This window comes from Toxotes jaculatrix, chromosome 9, assembly GCF_017976425.1.
Source record: "Toxotes jaculatrix isolate fToxJac2 chromosome 9, fToxJac2.pri, whole genome shotgun sequence".
In the NCBI taxonomy this organism is placed as follows: domain Eukaryota; kingdom Metazoa; phylum Chordata; class Actinopteri; family Toxotidae; genus Toxotes; species Toxotes jaculatrix.
The window spans coordinates 10,671,713-10,698,211 of record NC_054402.1 but is presented as its reverse complement, the minus strand read 5'-3'; the positions used below and the strand labels follow the sequence as shown (position 1 = coordinate 10,698,211).

The window sequence follows — 26,499 nt, the reverse complement described above, 5'->3', positions numbered from 1 at the left end:
TTTCAAATATGTAATGCACCTGCCGCCTTAACGCGATCAGTTTCAACAAAGGAGGGTCAACAGTCTTGACACAGAGGCTGGCTTACCTCAGTCCCCGCTGGCTTTAGGCCTACCTGTTATGTTTTTAGAGCGCAGTCTCGGAGAGATGTTGGCAGCCTGTGGGATGGACGAACAAGCACCAGAGCAGAAGTGGCGGAAACCAGAGAAAAATGCGTCCAGGAGAAGGTGACGAGTCCTCCCGATTCCTGCTGTCGTGCTTCGGCTGATGTTGCAAGATCCTGAACTCGAGAGCAGGATCTGGATCTACGTTTAATTTGCCGAGGGACGTCGCAACTTTCAGGTAACGGAAAAGGTGAATAGCAGAGAGCGAAGGTGAGTGTTTTAAATGCCTCATCACGACTGCGCAGTAGTAGGTCTGAAAGACCCGGCGGGCTGAATGGCACCGATATTTGAAGAACGGCATCCAGTCATTGATTGGCTGGAAGAACGCGGGCAGAAAGATTACTGGTCAGGTGTGGTGACGTCGGTTGACAGCGTGGGAAAATGGGGACGGCGGACAGGTATGATCAGGAATAAATAGCCGATGTCGACGCATAGAGGAAACAAGGACGAAGATGAAGGAAAAAGGCCAAAGCTTCAGTGTAAAGGAGACGAGTTGGGTCTGACAGTATTTTCTTGCCTTATTTCATCACAGTCTCTTAATTGAAAATCTGGAGAATCTGCTGCTGGGATCTGTTGGTTTGGAAATCTCAGCCTGTTTGTAAAGGTGGTGTGGCATAATCGAAATAATATTTGCAATTTGCATCAAGTCAGAGGTGTACAGAAAGCTCGTCTGATTGGAGTTTCATGGGTTTTACCATCAGGAGGTGGCACTAACAAATATGTGAGGTGGTTTTGGCTATTGGTTATTGGCTTTTTAAATAAAATGTAAAATTTGACCTGTTACCAGAGTGATAGTGCCAACGCTAAGGTGCTCAAGTATTTTTTTCTGTATTGGTTTTTACTAATTGCTGTATTATTTATTTATTTATTTCTGTATTTAATATCATTTACTGGTGTCTGTAAGCCAGATTACCTCTTTGGGACATTAAAGGCATAGATTTGTGCTTAACACCATTTATATCAAACATGCAGCTATTCAAGATGGGTTTTCCACTTGTGTGTATCATTGGTATGCAGGTCTAGGTATTTACTGGAGCTGACTTGATTGATGTATTGGCTGTGAATGATAATTGGCTCATCTTCCCTTCCAATCCTGGGGTCACAACACAAGGTCTTTTCACTTGTAAATCAGGTGTTTAGTGTCACACCCGTGCACAAACTCCTCAAATATGACGTTTGGGAGTAATCAGAAATATTTTTATACCTACAGTGTTAAGTGTTGTATACCTTAACAAAAGGTGTAAACATTTCCAGCAGCTATAGAATTACAATCTTCCCTTTAGAGGAAACCTGATGTTTGATGTAGCCTACAACTTCCTGTAATTCGTGCGTTTCTGTAACTTGGGCAGCCACGTTTTCTACCCATGTAGTGAGGAAGGTATAAAGATAAAAATGTTTTAACAGTCATCAAGATAAATGTAAGATCTGGATGTCAAATGAGTGACCCAGGCTGCAGCTGTGTAAAGAGGCATCTTCTGATCAAACATCATTAACATAACACACAATTCAGCCAATAACATGCAGCAGCATGTTATTGGCATGCAACAACAGCAGCCTCATTGTGAGGGGAGTGGGTGTTTAATAGGTTTATTGATAAATGATCAACTTAATGTTCCCAAGGGAATATAAATATTGACTTTGCTGTCATGTTGATGCTTAAAAGAGTTGTAAAGTACAGTATGTGCCAATGTCTCCTTCACAGAAAGAAAAACAGTACAGCAAAAGCATTTGGACCCTTTTCGTCTTTTATTCTCCAACCACACTCTCCAAATTCAGTATTTTTTTTTTCTTTAAATCCTCAATATCTTTAAAAAAAAGTGACAGTTTGTGGTGTGTTTCGCTCTACTTTGTTCCTTTAAAACAATAAAAAGTCTTTAGCGTGATTTTAAACATTTCAAAATATTTACAGTGTAACAAAGTTCTGGTGTAAGTCTGAAAGACCAAAACAGTACACAGGAGTTAATGACCCATACTGGGTACGGTGAATTACCTACTGGAACTACAGTACAGTGGCCCCCTGACACCAGGCCTGATGGCATCTCTGAGTTTCTTTACATGGATACATGATACAAGAAGTTCCACATAGAAAAATATGCAGCAGAACAGGTTCTGTGCTGTGTGAAATCAACTCTAACAAATCTATACATTGCATTTCAAAATAAATGATATTCTACTGATCTGGCCTTCAAGTACGTGGTTTTAGAAAGAGTTTGTTACTATGGTAGAAAAGTTTACTTGGGTGTCTTTAGCTCAGAGGTGTGAACTTTTACTGCACAAAGCACATAAGTAGAAGAAGAGGAGGAGGAGGAGGTGGTGGTGTGCTTTTTCGTGATTCAAGTGTTGGAAGAGGTCATTGTGTGTAACCATTTGGATTTCCTTTTCTGCTCACAAGTCCAGGGCTAAAGTTCAGAAGCCTTTCACCAACACTTTTACACATTTTCTACTTTCAAAGCACAATGGAGGAGGTAATTCTAAGGTGAAGGTAACATGAAGAGAAAGATTTCACCATCACCTCATGGCTAGTCTTATGTCCGACTGCCATTCTGTATTTTTAACTTGTAGGAAAAAAAAACACTTAAGATTTCTATTTAACTTTCGGGCAAATATTGACACAGTGATTCATAATTCATCTTGAGGGACACCTTATATGTGGACTTACAGGGGGTAAACTAAAAACTACCATAATGGCAGCTTTGTTGAATTCATGCTCATGCCTTTAGCTCACAAATATGATTAAATACACATTTCCAAAAAAAAATGGCAGATATTATTGCAACATGACAAATAGCTTTCTGGATGACCAGAATACACATAACTTGGAGTCATTAAATTAAAAGCTTGGACAGTAAACAAAGGTGATTTTTCAAGGGCAGCGTAACTAAAATTTAAAAAACAAAAACAAAACAAAAAAAATCCTTTTTTTTTTAAAAATCTAAGTGTAAACCTAAAGCCATTAAAATCCTCCACACGCTCAAGCTGAACATAAAACACTCTAGTTAATAACGATCTGCAGTCCTGAATGAAGCCAGGATAAATGCAAAAAGGTGGTGATACAAATTCTATAAAGGAGGTATAGAAAGAGTCTGAATAATTTTTATATTCTGTTAGGTTCTCTTATTGCCGAGTCTCTTAAAAACACTGACAGCCTTAACGTCCATCTGGGCACCCACAGACTCTCCTCCTCCTCCGGCCGCGGTGCTGCTGCTGCTGACCTTGGAGCTTGCTATGGTCTGTCTCTCCAGGACTCTGGGCCTGGTGCTGGTCACTCTGTTGTCCTGTGTGTCAGCGGGTGTGGGCGAAACAGCCGTGTTTGAGTGTGTGGCAGGGAGCTTGCCCAGTCTGTGAAGCACACTGATCTTGGCAGGAGGGAGGCCATTAGGGGAAGAAGAGGAGGAGGTGGGAGTGTCAGAGGGAGGTACTTTGAATTTTCCTCCCAGGCGCCGCAGGGTGGTCGGGACAGGTTTTGTGGCTGGTTCTTTCTTCTGGGAGGGCGGGGGTTTCTTGAGGACGCCAGCATACTGGAGGACGGAGCCCTCTCCGTCGCTGTCGTCCTGGTCATCTACATCCATGTTTCCTGCCCTCTGCCTGCCTTCCACTACATTCCCTTGATCCAGACGACTGAACACACCGGTGGGCTGCCAAAACACGAACATTAAGAGCACAGAACTTATCTTCATAATACACAGTGAGCTATTAAGGTAAACTGACAGGTCTCACCTTGTTACTGCTTGTTGTTGTGTCTGCCTTAGATTCAGCCCCAAGTCTTGCAAATACAGAGGTGCGTTTCAAACCTTTAAAAGGAATGGAGGAATAGGTAATGAGAATGTTTTACACAAAAATTCATGTGACAGCTTGACTGCGGTGAGCTTGGTTCCTGTTCTGAGAAATCAAAGGACAAGTAATTCACAAAATTTCACATCGTCCTGATCATACCAGAAGATAGAAACTGAAGAAAAATCTTATCATCGCTACTTTTGTGCTTGCCAACAGTATTTTAGGACAAAACTGCTAAGAGTGCTGTAGTGTGCAACAGTCTCTTACTTTAACATTTAACACGTTTCTTTGAGGTTTTATTAAAATGGGTTCTAAATGTATCTGATGTAACAGTTAGTAGCTTTAGTGTCGTACTAGTTCACAAGATTTACACTTACTGAAGAAGTCAAATGAATGATTTATTTCCACAAGCTTAATTTGCAGCTCTAATTGAATAAGTTGCCAAACTTAGATCAGTAAAAAGGGCAAAATCATAAAAAAAGCAAAGCAAAGAATGGCAAGAAAAGACCATAGTGAGAGATTTTAGGGTCAGCTAAAATCTACGTGATGTGAGAAAAAGGAAAAAACAAGCATAGTTTGACAGAGGGAGTGACTGTTGGTGCAGTCAGTAGTATTAGTGAGAGAAGGGATTAAATTGTGACAGAAATTAATGAAGGTTAAACATGCTCTGTTCATCAACCCTCAGTCACCTGATTCAGTTTTAGCACAAAAGAGGCTGTTTAGTATTGATTAGCTGCTGTGAGAAACAGCCTCATTTGAGCGAGCTGTCGGCGAGGCCACTGGGTCAGGCCTACCTTTCTTGGCCTGCTGGGCCAGGATGCGGCGTGTACGAGGCGTGGTGCCTTTCGGCATGTTGATGATGTACTTGCCTTCCATCTCAGCTGTCACTCGCCGGCGCTTGACTGCTGGCAAACCGTTCCCCTCATCGGCTGGCTGACTTACAACTGACAAACAAAGTGTTGGGTCCACAGGGATTAAATGGGGGTGAAAAAAAAAACAAAAAAACAGGACACGTGGCTCCAGAGGGAAAGGAAATAACAGGGTTAATGGGATCAAAGCTATAATGTCTACCTGCTTTGCCACTCTTGTTTGCTTGCATGTTGGACACTGTGACAGAGAGTCGGTTGTCAGGTCGACGGGCAGGAGTTGCTGGAGGGGAGTCATGGCTCAGAGCGTTGGCAATCATACGAGTGGCAGCTGAGAAAAAGACAGAAACGTTCTTAAGTAGCTGTGATTTAGCTTGTTTCCCATAAAGCTCTTCATGTTCTGTACCCAAGACCAGATCAGAGGACAGCTGGGCTTCACAGTTGTCTTCTGAAATGCGTGAAACCTTTCCAGACATGCCAAAATTAAAAGTGTACATAAAAGAACATGTTGTGAAGAATGGAACAAACTAAGTGATGCAGTTTGTCGTGGTAACATTTGATTAGGCCGATTTATTTACATAATATACAATATGTGAAGTATTATTAATACCTGAATATCTGACCTGTGTACAGTTTTAGATCAAGATCAGGAGAGAAGATCTCTCAATCAGTGTTTTTTCGAGTCCAACATTTTCTGTAATAATCAGTCTGCAGAATTTCACTGAAAAAAATTTATCACTGGGGAGTCAGACTGTCCCAAAACCTATCCCTTGTATTAACACCCAAGGTTTACCGCTGCTGGTGTGGCAGAACATATTTCAGGTTCTTTAATTTTTACAATCTCTCCTTTTCACAGCCTGTTGGTTAATGTCCCCTGTTCATCATATGTTCCTCTACACAGATTAGTATCAGGCTTAAATGGGAAAAAAAATCTATTTAATGCACACTGTACACTTAATAAAAACATTAATAAATGCCACTGGTGTTTAAAAAGTTGTGGGATAGACCTTTAATAATCTATCTGGCAGCAAAATACCCCACGTGAACAACAACCTTAGCAGCTCAATAACATCCACTTGCCCCAGTTCTGAATCATGGCAGATGCCATGAGTGGCTCGGCCTTTGCCTGCTTAATTACTGCAGACATACTATATTATGATACAACTGGTGATTCACATTGCTTCTGGCTGGGCTGATTTATGGGTCACACTGCTAGGTCACTCCAGTAAAGCTATGCAGTAAGTTGGGAGGATTTATTTATCATTTATTTATGCACACACAACAACAGAAAATGTGCATTTTACCTCTGATAATTCTGGTCTTTCATTGCTTAAGATTGAACTTGCCACATGACATGCAACTAAAGGTAAATCCAATTTTATCATAGTTATACTATAGCTTAACAAGAAATGTTTTTATTATTTTAGGTGTTTTTGGGTGAATTGAGTGTGTAGGATGATAGATTTTTTAGCCCTCACAACAGCTGAACAGAAATAAAAGTTCAATAAAAGTTAATGACATTTTAATCACAGCCCACATAATGAAACAGAAAAGTAAAATATTGTTACTTACGAGTATTGGCAGTTCTTCTGAGCTCAGCTTGAACACTTGTCTGTCCTGAGGAAATGGCTTCTGTGGCCATTTTGAACATGTCCTGAAGAAGGGAGGAAAGGAACACACTTTAAGGTTTATGTTAAATTTGCAGTCTACAGTAACGTCATTGACCAGAAGACAGTGAATTTGATCCATCTTTGTCTATTTCTGCATTCATCTGCAGAAGACATTGGTCGATGAAGAATTCCTTATTGTTCTTGTTGGTACATAAACACTATATTTTCTGATCTCACCTGCCTGTACACCTGCTTGGCATGTTTAAGAATGGCGATGATATCACCAATGACTGTAATACCGAGGTCCATCATGATGTCCTTACTGAGGTCCATCAGCATGTTCTTCTGGATCCTGTAGTGGCACAAACAATCAGAAAAGAAATGTGGTATCAGTATCAAGGCTGCTGCTGCTGCAGGGTTGAATGTAAGACTTTGAAAGACCTTTTAAAAACCACACAGAGTCCAATTCCACTTTGTTACAGTACAGTACAATGGAACGTAGGGACAATTATTTTTATTTCTAGTAACATGTGTAAGTATATTCATCTTGGGCATCATGAGATGACGAGCCTCCTGGCTACTGTAGCTAGCAGTGGTGACAGCACTTGCTACAGGCAACTTAAACTACACCAAAGGGGAGAAAGGGTTGAACATCCTCCTACAGCACATTCCACCACTGCACTACAGTCCCACTTTTAGTTTATCGGTGTACAATGTCTCCTAACTGCCCACAACCATTTACAAAAACATTTGATAACTAACACTACTATCTACAGCAAACAGGAGAAAACATTTAAGACTTTTTAATATCTCTTTATCTTTTTATCTCTTTAATATCGCTTTAGGTTACCTGTTGTCCACAAAGGAGACTGCATAAGTGACAGCAAGGCCGGCTGGGATCCCTGCATCCTTAAAAAATTGAATCCACTCTGAGGTGGCTTCAGAGGAAAAAAAGGAAGGCTTTTAACAATAACACAACAAAGAGCTGACGAACACCCAACAACAAAAACTATATTTAGGATTCATTTCATATAATAAAATTTTGTAACTCATTACTCCTTGTAACCCATTACTCCTTTATTTGCTGCTCAATTCGCAATGACATAAAACAGTAAAAAGCAGAAAATGCACACATGAAAGGCTTAAATCACCATACAACAGCCATTATGTTTTACGCGTGACATACCAAACTGAGCAAAATTGTTGGCAAATTTTCTGATCAGCCAATCAGTTAATAATTTTCGTACGGATTATGACCATAGTTACAGTAAGTTGGCCTCTTCCAAGTTAAGAAAATAAAGTTGTGGTGTTGATGATGGTTCTCTGTAATACTGCACACTACAGTGGGAGAGAGGCCTAACACAACAAGCCAGTGGGAGATGTAAAGCTGAGGAGACAGCAGCATGCTGAGGTCTAACACATGCTGACCATGGCCAGCTGGAGGTTATTTATAACACCAATTATGAAACGTCTTGTGCTTGGAGTATCAGATACCGGGTGAAGGGAGCACAACAGCTGCCAGAACAATGGTTCTGTCAAACATGCTCTGACTGCTACTGAAGAACTCATAGTTACACAGAGATGACGTTCACGCGCTGGCTAAATTTTCATTTGGCACTTTGATTCCTTTACAGACCCACAAATATTTAGGGCAGCAAATAATGATTATTATCATTATAAAATAATGATGTGCTACTTTATTGCCCAGTCCAAGGTGATGGCATCTCATGTCTTGTTTTGTCACAAGGATATTCAGTTTCATTCTCAGTAAAAATGTTAAACAGTGAAAGGGAGAAAGTCCTCAATTCTGAGAAGCAGAAAATGGCAAATTTGAAGCGTTCTGGCGTCGATCAACTCATAGATTGATCGACGGATCTTGCAGCTCTACAAATGATGGCCAAACATTTTCTATAAAAGGGGAATGTAAACAGCAGTGATTAGTCATTAGGCAGAAAGCTGACTGAGTAGTTCTTTTGACAATTGAATAATAATTTCGGTAATTCTTTATAAAGCTAGATTACAGGCTTAACAATATGAAACGTGTGAAGCTGAATTACAAATGTGATGCAGGCACAATGCTGGTTAGCTTTTGGTAGCACGAGAGCGTGAACCAACGATTTGAACCGATTCAAATATTAAAAACTGTCGAGTTTCAAGGTCTCCTTTGACTGTTTTATTACTAAAAATAAAACGATCGTGTTCCGAATTCATGCGGTCTCCAAAGCTAAGACTGAAACCCTGAAGTAATTTAACTGTTCTCAAGTGTTAAGGTCGGCTAGCCGGGCCTTTATGCTCTTACCTGTTGTCACGGACGCCATGTTGGACACAAACGGTATTGTCCGCTTCCGTGACGCAACTTCCGCCAGTGCCGGCAACAACCCAGGGGTGTTTTCACTTATAAACGCCAGAGAGCGACACAGACCGATCACTTTTATTCCTCATTCTGAGTGTTTGGGGACTTTATCATTCCAGCAAAGAAGAACTGTGGGGCTGCAACAAACCACTGGTTTCATTATTCATGTTTTTTTTTTCTTTAGTATGACCGTTATTACCTTATTGATTTATAATTAATTCATCATTTAAATAGTTCCCCAAAGGCTAAGGTGACATTTTCAAATGTCTTGCTTTGTCCAAAGACAATCCTTTTTACTATCACAACACATAGGACAATTTGCAAATAACATTTGAGAAATTACATATTTCCCACTTTAGCCTTAAAAACAAAAAACAAAAACAAGAAACAAAAACGTCGATCTGAAATCAGACTGCTCGTTAATTTTTTGTTGACCAACAAACTTATTTATTGATCATTTAATCTCTATAGCACTGAATGGTTTCTTCTGGTCTATATATGAAACTCCCATGTATAGTGAGGTTTAATAAGAGCACAACAACATTTATTTTCCACCAGGACCCCTGAGGTGGTTAATTCAACTATGCCAGCAATAAATATTAATTTGACCACTGGGAAAAGGAAGCTAGCTGAATAAATTACCACATAGCCTATTATCACTTAATAAAGTTGACATGGTAACCTTGTTAGCAAACAGTAGCCTGTTAACACATCCAGCAGATATGGAGCAACAATCACAATCATCTGGAGTCATGTTTTTGGTCCCCTGATGAATGTGAGTGTAATATTGACTATGTTTTGGTCTCTGCCAACACCTGAGGGAAATATCTGGTTCATTAGCCTCTAGATGGTCCACCATGTTCACCAGCTATTTCCAAACTTTGTCTGCTCGCCTGCCTGCTTGTTTGTTGCTGGACAGGTCACTTACTGTGACTGAAAAAAAAACAGTACTGTAAGCTGTAAAATCTAAACAATGAGGTGAAAGCTCTGTAGAGCTGAGGGGATCTGTCGAGTTAAGTGGGTTCATGACAATGAGTTCTTTCCATACAATTAGTATGATCCATTGTTAAAATATAATCTTTTGCATATAGTTTTGGGAATATTTTTCTGGGTTGCTCCCTGCTTTGTTTTTGCAGCTTTAAATAAAAATGGGCTCTGCCCTCATTTGTTATTTAGGGCTTTTAATACTACATATAACATCTGTCTAACATTTACATTTTGAGAGCTTAAAGAATTAGTCTATGAATCAACTGGTCATCTGACAGAGAATTAACTAATTGCTTTAATTAATTTGTTTCGGTCATTTTTTATGATTTTCTGACATTTTATGGACTTAATTATGGATCAAGAAAATAATCAGCAGATTAAAAGATAATGAAAACAATATGAATAAAAAATGCACACAGAAGCATCACGACATTTCAGGTACATGGTCATGTCCTGCAGTTTCTACTCAAGTTACAAAGGTGTTAACTTAAAAAAACAAACAAAAAAAAAACAAACACACTTGCCAAAAATTATGCACAGGTCAAAGAGCTCAGTGGAGGTCAAGCAAAAGTGAGAGACATGTACCTCATAATATGTTGTTTATTTATGTAATTTCTTCACAAACTGGAAATGAATAGCATTTGGTCAAACCATATTTAAAGGAGACAGCCCACCCAGCTTTTGCAGTCTAGAAATTGAGAAAAAAACCCAACAACTTTATCATGTAAACATTTATAGGACAGCAAAAAGGGCCAGAAGCTGAAATATGGACACAGGAGATCAGAGAGCAGGGACTGCAAAAGTGACATGGCAAATATGTCACACACTTTGGTCCACTTCAGGAGTAAAACCAAAGGAAAAAAAAATGAAATTATAAAAATAATTAAACAGTACTTTATAGTGACTTGCAGAAAACCAGTAAGTTATGTTAAATTTTATGCAATGAAAAAATAGATGATTTGATATCTCTGAACACCTTCAGGAGCTAGTTATGTAATTATAGATGACTTCTGTCATCTAAGTCTGACAATGTCACATCTAGAACAAGTTTCTTTCACTGCTCTAACCTCAAAATATATTAAATGTCCCCTGTTTCCAAATGTGACAAAATTACAACATGCTGTAAATTGCTGCTGCAAAAACAATTTATGAAACATTGATAAAAGGAATCATTTGTAATAAACGTAGTGACTTTTAGAAATGTAGGAACCTTGTTAGTCGTCGATAACTGAAAGAAATATATGTATTTTTTGGATAAATTGTAACACAGTTTCTTCATGGAGATTGTCTCAAAACTAAATGTTGCAATAAGTATTGAGGAAAACTTTTAATATTGTAACAAAAATTGATAATTAAAGCAATACATCATCACACTTGACATATAGTAGCAGTCAGTTTGAGCACTGCATGATTTGCTACATTATGTTTATCCAAGAGGATAATAAGTATTGCATGTCATACCAGGTGAAATATGAAATCAGACCATATATGGGACTTGTGGAAAAATAGAAATACATAGCAACATTCACCTCATCATAGAAAAATAGGAAAGCTCTTGTTCAGTTAACGCTAATGTAGCCATTGTACAGTACAGGTAGGTGCAGGCAGTTTCTCTGTCTTATAACTGTGAGCTAAATATTTCTCCTTTTCAATCTCTGTCACCTTTTCCAATTCATTAGCCACTCAGTTGTGATTGTAACCTTACAGAAAAAAAAGAAAAAAAAATTTAAAGCAATTTCAGAAAAATCCAAGGCAAAGGAATTAGATGAAAGAATGCGTCTAATGCGGTGATAAGGGGCATAAGTGTGGAAGTGCAGGTACAGTACAAGGGCCCTCTGAGATCTGTTTATCACACTTAAAGACATAGCAGGCATTTGATATTGAGCTATGATGAAATCACAGAGTAATTACTGGGCTCTCAGAGCTGTGGGAAATTCACTGTGTTATTGGCTTCCTTTCAGAATAAAATGTTCTAATGAGACAAACAACATGTTCATTTGTCTGGAGCCTCTCCAACAGCCTCTGCATAACCTTCCACCATACATTGTGAAACTGCCTCGTCATTATAGTATACTATGAGTAGCACCACAAAAACCTATGTACATGAGAACTATTGAATATGTTTTATGCTTATTCTCACACCAGAACATATTCTCATCACATTTGCATTTGGAGAGAAATCAAAAGGCATCTCCAACATCTGTACAAATACAGTCCTTATTCAACATTAAAAAAATGAGGTCTGCCCATTTTCCGACCACCAAGAGCCACGTTTGAACAAAGATTTATACCATTAATCTAGCCATTGCTTTGAGTAAACATGTTTATTTATGGAAAATAAAGCTTCTTATCCAGCAAATACAATCACGATATATTTTTTTTTAAACTCAATTAGACAACATATTTGAGTTTGAGTACAAGAATGGAGAAACTTTAACATGATAATGTTCATATCAAGGCTAAAGCTGCAGTTATCCTTCAAAACACACATTTCAGTTTGGAAATAACAATGTTATCGAGTGATATGTTTATACTGGACAGAAATGCATACTGCGTATGAAATACTTTGTCCTTAAATGAAACAGTTTATTCATCATGTTATAGTCTAAACACTTTTAATACGTGTATTAACATTCAATCACACTTTTTTTTTCTTTTCCTCATTTTGCATCTGCTAAGGATTAAGTGGCATTAAGGTGTCAGTAGCTTTGGGACAGACCTCACAGAGAAAAACAAACAAACAAAACAAAGGCGTTACCACAACCTTTTAACATCATAATTATAAACATACATTTAATGTAACTGGATAGTGCTTTATATTGTTTATAAAACATAAATACACATTAACAGAGGCAGTGACATCGTGCTTCATGTTGAGGGACAGGGCAGTACTTTAAATTTATATCGTTTTTTGTTTTTTTAGTTCCTTTAGAAAAATATTCATTTTAAAACTAAACCTCAGTAACATTTTATCTTGTTCTTCATTGACAAAAATATCCCATTTAAATTTGCAGACATTCATACTTTACAATCATGGTACATACACTTATATATACATGTTACCTGTATATATGTATATGCATATAGACTTATAATTAGATTTTTTTTTTTGTAGTGCACAACATGCCTCTGAAGTTGCCAAATGAAAATACAATAAAATAATGAAACAATAGTTACAATGCAATAATAATAGTAACAGTAACAGTGAAGAAATGTGAGAAGAAATCTCCTTATTAAAAAAACATAACACAAAGTAAAAAAACAAAAACAAAACAAGAAATGGCAACAGTACAAGAGAAAGCAGAGGTCATTGCAAAACAATCAAACGCACAAACAAACATAAACATTAAAATATATAACAATTCTCACTCAAACATACAGGAAAAAACAAATTGTACAAATTCACAGGCAAAGAAAGGACGCTCACTCCACAACATCAGCCCACGTGTTATCCCCTTTTGTTTCCAGGTCTTGCTTTGTGCTTACTCGCCACATCAACCTCAATAAAGAAAGAAATAAATGGGCCAGGTGCCTCAGAGTGGACGCACTCACAATAAAACGCACCCCCACCTCGTCTCCACTGAGGGAGCAGGGGAGGTACAGAGACCACTGAGCCCAATGCTTAGAGGTTGTCTGAATCACAAAAAAAAAAACGTCCCTCCTCTAAATAAAGGCATCGGTTCACATCTGATTGATTCTGAGCAAAACACGGAGCTGGTGCGATGCAACAAAACGTCTGTATCTTCAGTTCAGAGACTTGAAAGCGATGGTGAGAATATGTGCATGTAGGCCTAGGGTGATGAGGCTCTGCGGTATGGAGGTGTTTTTACTGAGGTCACCCTTCCACACAGTTGGCAAGAGCAGGATTTTCTTTCTTTCTTTTTTTGCTTTGTTTTTTAACATTTGGCTCTTTCTTTGTTTTCAACATTTGGTTCCAAAAATCGATGGTTAGGATGGGAGTCGTCCTCTATCCATCACACTCTCCATTTGAGTCTGACCAGCTCGCTTGCACTTCTTTCCTCCCTTCCAGCTAAAATCTCTCTCCATCCTCACCTTTAACCCGCCTCACAACATATGATGTGTCTAATCTTCATCGCGTGCACATCTACAAATGGCTCAGCAGAAGACAGTGGCATCCGTCTTGCATTTTTGGGTTCATCAATTTTGCGTCTATGTGCGTGTGTTAAAAGTATTTAGCTGCTGTTCACTGTAAGGATCCTCTTTGAGCAAAGCGCTCCAAGATAAAGGTTCTTCTGTATTGGGGGGGGGGGGGGTTGCGTCCATGTCCTTGTAAGAGAGGGTGCAAAAGGGCGTGTTAGTTGGGCTGGCATTCACTCAAGGTCCCAAGGGCTGGAGGGGGTCTTCGGGCTCTCGGGGGTCGAAGACTTCAGAGAGAGGGAGAAACACAGAGACAGAAGAGGAGAAAAAGAGATGGGTAGAGATGGGTCGCATGGCAGGTAGGCAGACGGCAGAGGATTTTTTTTTAAACGAGAAAAGAAAGCACAAGATTTAGTGGAGGCTGTGATACTCAGATCCCCAACTTGTCAAGTCCAAGCAGCAAATGAAGAAGCAGAGGGAAGTCGAGCAGATGAAGGGTTAGAGGTGAGCGAGAGATCAGCAGTCTGTCTCCCACAAGAAAAGACCCTGAACAAAGTGTCCTTCGTCCCTATTTTAGATTTGCACAAATACATTCAGCAACAGGAAGAAGGGAGAAAGGGATGGAAGAGGATGAGAGCAAGAGCACTGGAAAAGGGGGCGACCGACAGAGGGAACAAGGTGGGGGCACTGGTGCTTGTTGGAGTGTAAAGTGAGCTTATGGTATCTTACTCAATGTACTGTACATGCAGAAGATTGAGAATATTCACTGTGAATCAATCTATTAATTCAGAGCACTTAAAATTGGCAACTTGGACTTGCTTTAGTCACTCAGTTTTTATTCACTTATCTGGTCCAGTTGCAGGTATTCTGAAAATACAAAACAATAATTTACTCTTTGTTTAAGCTCAATATTAAGGGTTTGTATGGCTCGTAATTGGAATGCATTTCAAAATGTGTAAACTTTAACCCAATCAGATACAAATGATTGGTTGGTTTTTTTTTTTCCTCAATCTGTGAGACTGATTGGCACTGTGCATGTACTTGCCTCAGCCTCTACTTCCAGCCAGCATAATGTATGTGCGTGTTGATATGTGTGCGCATGTTTCTGTCGGTCAGTCAGAGAGCCAGCAGAGAAGGCGAGTTCAGGGAATCAGATGACTGCTCGCTACTGCTGTTCCGCTGGTTGGCACTGACCCCGCAGGCTCCCTCTGGGTAGGTGAACACAAATGAAGATGTGTATGAGGTGTTGTAGCTGCCAATGGCCGCATCGTCATGGTTACCACCACCACCACCACTGTCGCTGGCCATAAGGCACGGCCCGCCAGGTGCTGGCTCAGTTGAGCCATAGAAAGAACTAGAAAACTCTACCTCCTGCATTATCCCTGGCTGAGGCTGCTGCTGGACTTGCTGCTGCTGAACCGGAGGCTGGGACTGTGTGGAGGCCGGATGGGCTGTGTAGGCAGGAGGCAGATAGAAAGAGTCTTCCTTCACAGTCAAGCCCACAATGGAGACAGGAGGTTGTAGGGCCTGGGGAGGGAGCTGGGACTGGACTGGAGGGAGCTGCGCTGAGCCCTGCTGAGGTTGGTCCTGGTATGGGATCTTACAGTTAGGCTGGTGGGCCACCAGGACAAACTCCAGGCGCTCCTTCTCCTTCTGCAGCTCCGAGATCTCAGCCTCCAGCTCTGCCTTCTCCTCCTCCAGAATGTCTGTCTCCTGTAGACAGGTACAGAGGATGACCGAAACAGGGGTAAGGAGACAGGGGGGCAAAACAAAGGTGGGTGAAATGTGCAGCAGAAAGAGAGAGGATAGGAGTATTAGCTACACCAAACTTCTACTTAAGTGTTTGTGACGGTGGATGTGCCCATCCCAGTAGAAATACCTTCCTCACCTGCAGTTGGACATGTAAGGTGGCTTATATAAGATCTCCTTAATTAGGTCATAAGTCCAATAGGTACAATAGTCTGTCTTGATGACTGTAATTGTCTACACCACAGCTAAACACCCCATAACCACAATTCTTTCTCTTACACATACACATGCAGACACTTATTAACATACTCTGCAACGCTGTGGGAGGTAAAGTAAGTCATGTAATTATGATCATTACTCAAGCTCACCGACTGCAGTCTGTCTGTGAGTTCTCGCCGGCGGTTTCTGCATTTGGCGGCAGCCAGTTTGTTTCTCTCTCGACGAACACGTCTCTTCTCTTCCTCTTCAGGTGTTAGCTAGGATGAAGAGAAAAGACAAAATGGATTAGGGTTTTGTCTTGTCTTAAAGTTTTGTCTTTGTTCTTCGGAATGTAGTCATATTGTCCAAACAGCAGTGGTGGGCAATGTGACCACACCAGCTGTGCCCTTTTTATGAAGAGAAATGGAAACTTTTACTGGGGGTATCTTTTATCTGGCTAACAAACAAATTTCCTAAATGACACCAATTATGCCAAAAAGAAGTCATAATCAACAGATTGTTCTTATTCTTCTCCCCTGTAGCCCTTTACAGACCTCACCTTCTCTGTTCTCATTTTCTTGTTTACTAGGTTTTATGAGATGTTTTATGAAATGCCCCTAAAAGTGTTTGTGCACACCACTGCTTTAACAGCAAAATAGTTGGATCAGATTCTGTGCTCGCTCATGTAAATGATGAACTACACGGTATGTGTAACATATGAGGGTCAACAAGCAAACCGTTCAAGCACACACACTTACTAACACACCAACATCTCCATCTTCACTCACAGACTCGTCTCGTGTACGGCGGCTGCGGGTTCTGGACTGGCGAATGGGGCCCGGTGCTGGGCCTGGAGTATCTGAACTTGGAGGAGTGAATCCAGATCTTGAAGAATAACTAGGGCCTGGCATGTCATATGGATCAACCAATGGCTGGGTCATGGTTGTGGTGCCAGTGGACCCACTCTGTCCAGAGGCCTGGGAAGAGATGAGTGTCGGCTGCACCATCCACTGCAGGTCCTGACTGGTGGTGATGGCAGTGACGGTGGGCACAAACGAACCAGGCATCTCCCCTCCAACACTGGCTCCTAGCCCGCTGCCCACAATGCTCAAGCCAGCTCCTGCTGACGCACACTCCTGGGCATGAACAAGTAGAGTTTAACACACCATGTAAAACCACTGTAAGTCAGTAAACACATTTAGACAAAGAGGGGCAGAAATACACAGAGGGACAAGGTTGTTCTTGCATAAATACAAATGTGCTGTATTGAAATTCTAATCAAGATCCTGCTTTAAATTGTAAAATACTTTAAATCCTAGGAAAGATACATGGGATGACATAACAATGTATGCAAATTACTTTTTCAAAAACTATGAAAAATAGCTTTAGAATTTTGATGTGCAAAATGATTCAGAAATAAAAATGTAATTTTAAGTGGTAACAGTTTACTTTAAGTCTCCCTATTTAGCATTTATAGGAAGTATAAAAGCATTTAATAGATGATTTATAAGACTATAATATAGTTGTGAGCAGTTATAAACGCTTGTTCTTTTACTGTATTTATCAAAATTATAACCTCTCAGATGAAGACATATTTTATATTATTACAAATGTGTTTTAGTATATTGTCATTCATCATCCTCTGGGTCTCCATGTAGGAGAGCGTCCACAGGGGGAGTTACAATAGTAGTGAAAACAGCTGAGAAATATATTTAAATCATAACTGTATACCACGACATTATAGTGTGTTATCAACCATTTCTTAAAGGTTTAGATAATGTTTATAAATGCAAAATGGGGGGACTTAAAGTGTTGCCTCTTAACTCACTGTAAATGTGATATAGCTTCAGTGGAGAGCTGGAACAAGTACAAACAGAATGTGATTTTTAAAAGTGTGGAAAAAGGTATATCTAACGATCTAAGAAGAGGAAAATAGTGGAAACAACGCAATTAGAGGTGTAAAGGAAAAAGTAACCGACACCGAGTCTTAATCTTGAATTCACTGGTTTTGAATCTGTGTTACTTTGTTGCCATGTAAGATTAATAATAGCCTGCACATAAAAAGCCCAAATCTGTCGTTTGTCTCTTTTGTTTCATTTTAGAGCCGAGTAGAACAGTATCGACTTTCATTAATATTCATACGAAAAGCGAGTTAGATACTGGGACAGGCGGCTCTGAAAACGGCCACCTCGACCAATCGTTTCTTTCAACCAGCGTCTCCCCCCTCCTTCTTCCTCCTCCCCCGTCACACCCCCGGTGTTCCCCTTGGCAACGCGACGTAGCACTCCAAAATAGAACGAGCAATTACGTCACGGCGAGGCCTGTGAGAGGAGAGCGGAGAGCGTGGAAGGAGGGGCGGAACGGCGCTTACGTACAACAGTTCCAGAACGCTGTCATCCGTTCTGCGGCGTGCTGTAAACCGAGCACGTTGTCAAAGCTTGAGAACCGCTACCGGGGTTACTACAGGCAACACATAGAGTTGATTTTATATGGAATTGTTGGTATGCTTAGCGAAACTATTTATATCTGACTGCAGGAACACAGTAGTACAAACTTAATGCCTTCCTACACGCGTTTTCCATAAACATCACCAGCTTCCAGTACAAAGGAAGAATAAGAAGTCCCATTAAAAGTCTATAGGAGTCTGAGTCATATACATTGTACAATTTCAGCGATCTGTATATGGCTTCTATTTTCTTTTTATGATTATAACCACTTTCATGCAGATCTCAGATTAGGCTATACGCCCACTATTTTTGTATATGGCACAATAATAGAACATTTTAGGCGGTACTGTTCTGTTATGACATAGCCTAAATGTCATAAACAAAACACACTGCGGGAGCTAAACTAGGGTACCACATACAAAATGGCATGTAATAAAAGCATATGAAATTGAAAGCCAATTTCTCCATTAATTTTTTCTCTATTAATGTCTACAAAGTATAGAACAAACATAGGATATATGACAAGAGTTTATGAATCTGGAAACAAGTTAGCAACAGCTCAAGCCCTATTTATCCTGTCAGCACAGATCTATCTATGCGTATAGGGGACCACAAGTCAAACCTGTTGCATGTATGAATGAATGAATAAATAAATAAATAAATAAATAAACAGCCGTAACATTTGCTACATGCATTATGCTGCCTTAGTAGTCTCTTAACTTTAACTTACTTGCGGAGCACTAGTGGTCGGCGGGCTCCCGAAGGAGTCCACGGAGGAAAGGCACTGGGACTCTATGGATGGAGACGAGCTTCCACGGGATCCGCTGTCGGGGTCGCCGGGGAACCCTTGGTACATCTCCCCGCAGGGACCGAGAGAGAACGCGACACCTGCAGTTACCGGAGAGAGCGCGATGTCACCTGCAGCGGCAGGGCAGCGGCACACAAGAAGATTACTAAAGGAGAGATACTGTAGGGAGAGAATGACTGATGTTATAGACAATGCGAAAACCCCACGGAACTGCGCTGATAGCGCCTAATGGTTTTAAAATAATATTCTCTGGTAAAAGTTGTATAATCCCCACCAACAAGTACACTACAGTGAGCGTTAAGGACGCGTGGTCATTTTGTGAAAGCAACATAAGCAGTTAAGGGTTAAGCATCTAATTTTACGCAGACTGACGGGCAGCGATAGACAGATGTGTCTGACCTACTCCAAAGCGGTAACATTTTGAAGCAAATATTTATTTCAAATACGCCATACAATGTGTCGTCCACATAAAGCCAGAATTGACTTACCGTTGCTGATCTTCTTGTTATTCCCCGGTGAGATGCTCTTGGTTTCTTTCCAAAAAAGTTGCATGAAGAAGCTTAATCCAGTTCCCCGCGTTGAGGGGGAAAGTGTTCAAATTCAATCTGTATACAAGTCCTCTCCTTTATCTTTAAATCCCCGGAGCGCTCTCCTTTATCCGCTCTTCAGATATTCGTTTATACATCCATAAAGTCCGTTCACGGTACGCCGGAGGACGTTAGCTAGTATTACGGTGCACAGTAGCAGATCTTGTCTTATGAATGAATCCATCCTCCTCGAGTACAAACAAGGCATTTCTATCTAGCGTCTAAGTCCCGCCTCGGAGTTCCGCTGATGACGTACATGCCCATATTTGTGCCTTGGTGTTGTGTTTGGTATCCTTGGTGACGTTGAGGGATTCCCTCTCCCACGAAATGGACCAGAAGCTCACCTCGGATAATAATAGATGTTTTTTTTTATACTATCACAGGCTCGAGATATTTCTCATCGTCTGACAATTTCTGAGAGGAAATTTCAAGAAACTTCAGAGTGATAAATATGGAAAATATCTATTTAGGACTATCTATAGGCGTTTGTCTGGATTGGAACATTTTTGGGTCACGGCTACGTCAAAAGAAGACATTATAATATTCCTATAATATGTACAGTCCTATCTGTAAGCATTTGAGGAGTGTTGTTGCGTTCATTCAATTGAAATCAATGGCACATAGATGGTCTTAAACATGACTTTTAGTTATTATAGGCTATATAAATAGAAAACATAATTTTCCATAACATGTTTTCTCGAGTTAGTCTAGTATCTAACATCATGTACATCTTCTGGAAAGCATGAGCAGGTATACAATGGCCTATTTATGCAACACCCAGCAGTCTATGTCATGCCAGGACGGAATCCCGTCAGACATGCAAGGGAAATCCTGCTGAAAAGTTTCTCAGGACACGCCCTCGGGAGTCCTCTGAGCTTGAGAGCTTAGGGTCTAATGGGAGGAAAGCCTCTTTTTCATCGGTGTCTGAACACTCCCTAAACCTGAAGTCAGGCACGGTGTCAAGTATAGATTTACTGCAAGTTGAGAAATACCCTCAAACCGTATACAATATCTCGAATCCACCTAATCGCTCAGTTAGATTTACACATTTAGACTATGGATTTGAGTGGAGGCAATAGTGTGTCACAGAGGACACTGAGCAGCAACAGCAGCCCCATTCAGCCCTCCACAAAAAATATAAACTGGTAAACAGAAGTGTGATTCTGACATGGACAGTGGGCAGCAGTGACGGAAATCGGCGCCTGTCATTACAAACATCACCGAGCAGAAAGTGATTCATTATTATAGCCTACATGCGGACACCAGTGGGAATGTGGCAGGTGGGAGGTTGGCTTTGGCTGGGGGGTTGCTCCGCAGGCTAAATGCGGGAAGACCGGGTAGCAAGTCATGAATGAAAATCTTAAATTCAAGGCCTACGTTTTTTGGTTGTGATGTCAAACAATGTCAAGGGGCGGACATGCTGCTGTGTAAGGGCTACAGCTACGGCCGATGTGTGAAAAGGCGTGAGCAAAAAGGGAAGAGCTGGGGATAACAAGTTATTAGTCAGCGCTACAACAACGTCAGAGACGAGGATCAACGGAGGACGTTGTGTCCCATCCGGGCTGCCGTTACCGGTGCTGTGCAGCTGAACCGGGATGACTAACTCCGTCTATGCAAGTTGTTCATGATGGAGAATTACTGAGGTGAATGGCTGATAACGCAGGCGAACAGCCTACAGTCATGGGGAAATAACCAGAATAAGCGATAACAGCAGGACTTGACGATGTGGGGGCAATAAGTCACGAAGATAACTACTAATACTGACTATTTTCTTAATGCTGGTAAACGTATTAGACTTCGTAGGCAACAAAACACGACATGTTTCCTTTCTTAGTAGTGTACAAATAACCGGTATTACCACATTAAAGGGAGATATTTAGGTAAAAACAAGCGGCTGGGACCATGTGCTATCCACGGGTCTGATGCGTGTGTGTAGCGTTCTGTTGCCATGGATACGCCGTTGCCTCTGACGCAAGGACGTATAAATTTGGTCTTTTTTTGTTATGCCGCCTAGCAACCGGTTTCCGCGGTAACCGGCTGTGAGTGACAGACAGCACCAGCACACAATATGGCTTCCGGATTCTTTCTAAGCAGAGAACAGCAGCAACTTCGACTGTGCTACAGCGATTATTGTGGTGGATTTTTAGCCGTCAGCAGCTTTTGTTTTGCACCGTGTGTAACGCCAGGCAGAAACAAGGAAAGACAAAGTGACGTTGTTAACGTTTGCCAACGTCGCATTTTGTCCCGTGGCCTTGTCGTAGCCTGTAAAATGCAAATATACGCTCGCTTCGCAACGCGCAATACACACATTTATGCATCTCGTTGTTAGTCAGTGTTGTTTCATTATGTAGGTAACAAGCGGAACCCGGGACAAATAATCCTTATTTAATGTAGCTAACAGATCTAGCGTCAGAAGACACAAGTAAATTAGCCCCTTTTTTCATGGACAAGTGGCTACAACAGCTGATATTTTGTAGAAAAGTTGGACACTAAATGTCTTCTGAATTAATTCTGAATTTTTTTCAGACATCCTTTGCTGCACTTAAATTGATACAAATGTATATTATTTGTATATCAGGCCTACTTTCAGGGAACCCTTGGTAGGCTACATGTAATAAATGATTATAAACAATTAAACAATAAGACACTTAAAATGTATCCAAGCGTTGTGACAGTTTGTAAATCAAGTGTACTTGTGTCCAGGTTTTATTTTATATTTGAAATAGGGCTAACTAAGGATTATTTGATTATTGATTAATCTGCAGAATATTTTAGTGAATAAATCACTTTGTTTCTAATGTGACAGAAAATAGTGAAAAATCCCTGTAATGCTTCCCACAGTTTAAAGTAACTACCAACTACCCCAATCCAAATCTGCTAGTTATTCATTTTATAATGATGTTTATTTAACCAAAAAAAAAAAAAAAAAAAAAAAAAAAAAAAAGGCAGAAAAACCTCAGATTGGAGATTCTGAAACTAGGAAATGTTCATGTTAAAACATGACTGACACAGTTATTAAATTATCTCTGTTGAACTAATTGTTGCAGTTCTAATGTGAGGGAAATTGAAAGTTGTGGGTATTGTTGTATGTTACGTCTCTTGATGGGCTATATATACCTAAATCATTCTACTAGTCATGGCTTCATTTAGAGAGTGGTGTAACCACATTATGGAGTCTAAATGAGAATGCAGTCTTGTCTCTAAAGTGTTTTGTTCCTTGAGAGTTTGTTTGTTTACAGCTTGTGGTGGTCTAGACTCCAGCCGAGCCAGGTAAAAAATAGATGCAGTGTTGTCTAAGACCTTGATATGCTTTGTTTTGCTTCCCCCTGTCTCTTAGTGTATTTTCGGGAAGCCACTAACTTGCACTGTGCTCATGAGGCCAGCCCCTGTTTCCTTTTGGAAGGCGGGCCATGTTTGCCTGGTCTTCCTGCCCAAAATATTTGTTACCAAGCAACGGTTAGGCCTGTCCCACTTCAGATTGGTGTTGTTTACACCCCTTCTGGCTCCATATCCCAACAACATTGCATAACTCTCACAGGCTTTCCCCACCTCACTGAGAGAAATTTGATCGGTCTGCTCTCTCCAGCCAACCAGACTGTCTCATACCATAGTTTTTCCTTCAGCCACTCAACAGTTTCCTTCTGCCTTTGTCTGCTGTATTCACTCAGAACTGAGCAACAAAACTGAAACTGAGGTTAAGATTGTTTATGAAAAAAAGCTATGCTTGACTGGACTTTCAGGTCAGCCTTTGGCTAAAAATCCCTGAAACTTATTCTTACATGATCTGTTAGGTGGGGGTTCAGGTCTGCCCCTGTAAAAGTTTAATAACACATCTATTCTCGTCTAAACCCAGTAATTCTTTCTTGGCAAATTCGAAGGCCTTCCTGCACTCCTATGTAAACATGGCTCATGTACAGTGTATTAACTGAAATAGCTGAGCTGAAATTAAAAAACGTGAAGCCCTACATTTATTGATATTTCAGTTGAGACTGAGTCATGAACTTTTGAACTTGGGATATCCTCTTCTTTTATTTGTAAATCTGCCTTCTTTTTTTTATTTAAAAGTTACTAGATATTCAGTTATTATTGCAGTCCCATTTGAGTTGTGAATGGGACTTTGAATATATTTATAATGCCTCACTATAAACATCAAGGATGTTGCCTGTATGATTTCATTACAGTAGCCCTTCAGTTTGAGATGATACAGAATGTGCTTTTGATTTTTTCTTTCATGTTATTTTGAACATTCCTCTGTTTTTGGCTTGCATACTAGCTCATGTAGTCTTTGAGTGATAGTATGAAAGGAAAAATACATGCCTCGGCTGGCCTTTGTCTCCCTCATTTTGTGAGCGATAAATGTAAAATGCAGTAGCGCAGAATAGTAAAACAAGTATACAGCTCTCTAGCTTTCCTTCAGGGGAGATTGCATTCAGTTTCTCCAGTTTTCTGTCTTACAGCTGACTCTGTGTTTTGTAGTTATACCACAAACCAGGAAGGGAGTTGAGAAACTGTCTTCTTTTTTTGTTAGAGCCAAAGAACAAAACAAACACACCGCCTCGATATTAACCTCCACCTTCTCCCGATTCCCTGTAGTGTTCATAGTGTTGTTCAGACACAGAATCTGGTTGTATCTGATTTGTGTTACTTATGTTTGCAGGGTAAATTTGTTTTTTTATCAGTTAAAATTTGATATCATGTTACTGAGAATTATAACATAAGGTTGTAGGGTTGTGCTTGTGAATGACAACATGTCCGATCCATTCATTTTCTGGTGCCTGTCTGGTCACATATAACCACTGGGCAGTACGCTAGACAAGAAATGTAACCCAGAGAAATTCCACTTTCTTAACTTCAAATCATTCCTTTTGATGTAAAGGTGCACAGTGTCATCTTGTCCCAAAGGATGAGCCCTAACTTATTTTATCTATCTAACTTTCTCACATCTCACTGATACCAAAATTCATAGTGAGCCACGTATAACACACATCATACAAAAACAACAGACAACCAACAATCAAGTGACAAGTAGAGATCATAAAAACAGTTACAAGAGTTGTAAAAGACATCAGAGCGTAAAGCTTTAAAATCGCTGAGGAAAATGAAAGAATCTAGCTTGAGGCAAGTTTGCGATTCATACCCTATAAAAGATGAATAGGACCTGAAATCATGATATTGGATCATATGGGACAACATTGGAATTACTGGATCATGTACTCTGGTTACAAGCTTGAAATGAAAGGAGGATATGAGAAAGATACAAGCTATTGTGAACGGTTTAACAAGAGTTTTTAGCCACTTGTGTACTCTTGCTAATCCTTTTAGGCACTGCCCAGACCTTGTGACTGTAAGTTAGGATGGTAACATTCATAAATAAATTTTAAAAAATGAGATTTCTCTCCCAGGCTCAGTTTTCTCTTCACCATGATGGTCCAATAAAACAGTCCCCATTCTCCCACAGACTCCACTGGACCTCTCAGTGGACAGCCAAACAAATCTTATGTTGACTGAATGGGAAAATTCCCATGACCCTTTTAGTGTCTATGATTGTGAAGAGCCGGTTACATTGTTTACACTTGTGACTTTCCAGTTTTTCTTGTTCCCTGCTTCAGCACACAGCTCCGCTGCACCTCACTTTCGCCCTGTTTATGTTTTATGTGCTTGTGTTTATATGGCGTAATCCTTCTGGCTCTCCAGTTAAATAACGAGCTTGTGTGTTTACAGGAACCCACACAGCACACACGCACAGCAAAAATTTACAGTGATCAGTGCAGGAGGTAAAACATTCAATTGTGCATGCGTCAAAGCCTCCGTTGTGGGCTCTTCTGAGACAAAAATGTTCTCACGTCATCTTCTTTCACCTGGCAGAGTGGTATCAGGCCTCTTACACTCGTCTCCCTCAGTGTTTAAATAGTGAGTGAGGCTATGGTTGACCGTGGCATAGCTGACCTGCTCTAAATAAACCCTTGACAGTACTTGATGATGATGAAGCGCATATTAAAAAGATGCTTGACAGCTTTGAGTGAGAGAGAGGTTATTGTACAAAGCAGAAAATTAAGATGATAGACTGCTTTTTTTTTCAGTTTGTTTGGTGTCATCCTAAACCCACTTGTGTGCAAACACAAGTAGAGGATAATCTCATTTTAGCGTTTGTGTTTTATGTGGCGAGTGAGATCATTACTTTCTCTGTGTACTGGCAATGCCTCTAAATAACCATCTCTACAATTGTTCACAGCGTCAGAACAATTGTCGTTCTTTTTTTGCTGTAAGTGCACAGCTATAAACGTCAGCATTGAGGTGCAAAAAGCAGAGTGGATGGCTCTATTGTATCATGCACTGCATGGGAGTTGGATGCCTAAAGTTAAATGCAATCAGTGGGTTTCAGTATTCCACAGCTCTCTGTGACTCAGACACAAGCAGCGCGTCAATCCTAGCCTACTTTCAACAGGCTCGCTGCCAGTCAGAGAGGCAGAGTGCCAGAAAGAGGGAGGGACAAGAGCAAGAGGCTGAGAGAGAATGAGGATGAGATCAGAGGTGGTAAGTAACTCAGTATATTTAGTAAGATGCTGTAGTTAAATACAGTATTGAGGCATTGACTCAAGAGTTTTTCTTTACTCTTAAGGTGTTTCTATTACTTTATCCTCCAGCACTTGTATCAGTGAGCGTAAGCTAAATGACAGAAACTCCTCTTTTTACAATGTATTACAGTTCAACAACACCACAAACTACATACTCCAGAATGATCATGCAACACCTCTCTAACACAATTTCACCAAAAACTGAACATTATAACCTTCATGAAGGGAAGACTTTTGCAGGACTGTTGTATTAGACGACTGCATTAGTTAAATTGCACAAACACT

At 40.3% G+C, this 26,499-nt stretch overlaps 2 protein-coding genes across 6 annotated transcripts; both read right to left on the bottom strand.

Annotated features, from left to right (window-relative positions):
• Nucleotides 1-1,885: 1,885 nt before the first annotated feature.
• c9h19orf47 (chromosome 9 C19orf47 homolog) lies at nucleotides 1,886-8,731 on the bottom strand. Its single transcript, XM_041047126.1, has 8 exons — nucleotides 8,712-8,731; nucleotides 7,263-7,350; nucleotides 6,650-6,764; nucleotides 6,375-6,456; nucleotides 5,008-5,133; nucleotides 4,731-4,880; nucleotides 3,880-3,953; nucleotides 1,886-3,797 (listed from the first exon to the last, which is right to left on the bottom strand). The coding sequence occupies exons 1-8, from the start codon at nucleotides 8,728-8,730 to the stop codon at nucleotides 3,267-3,269; spliced, it is 1,185 nt and encodes a 394-aa protein (XP_040903060.1). The 5' UTR covers nucleotide 8,731; the 3' UTR covers nucleotides 1,886-3,266.
• A 1,603-nt stretch (nucleotides 8,732-10,334) lies between these two features.
• fosb (FBJ murine osteosarcoma viral oncogene homolog B) lies at nucleotides 10,335-19,794 on the bottom strand. 5 transcript variants are annotated; one of them, XM_041047327.1, is made up of 6 exons: nucleotides 19,541-19,794; nucleotides 18,975-19,162; nucleotides 16,556-16,933; nucleotides 15,968-16,075; nucleotides 15,219-15,563; nucleotides 10,335-15,058 (listed from the first exon to the last, which is right to left on the bottom strand). In XM_041047327.1, exons 1-6 carry the CDS (start codon nucleotides 19,602-19,604, stop codon nucleotides 14,993-14,995), a joined length of 1,149 nt encoding a protein of 382 aa, XP_040903261.1. In that variant the 5' UTR covers nucleotides 19,605-19,794; the 3' UTR covers nucleotides 10,335-14,992. The 5 variants fall into 5 exon arrangements, with proteins under 5 accessions (XP_040903261.1, XP_040903262.1, XP_040903260.1 ...); XM_041047328.1 differs by having other exon boundaries at nucleotides 10,335-14,137; XM_041047326.1 differs by having other exon boundaries at nucleotides 10,335-15,563; nucleotides 18,975-19,211.
• Between the last annotated feature and the right edge of the window lie 6,705 nt (nucleotides 19,795-26,499).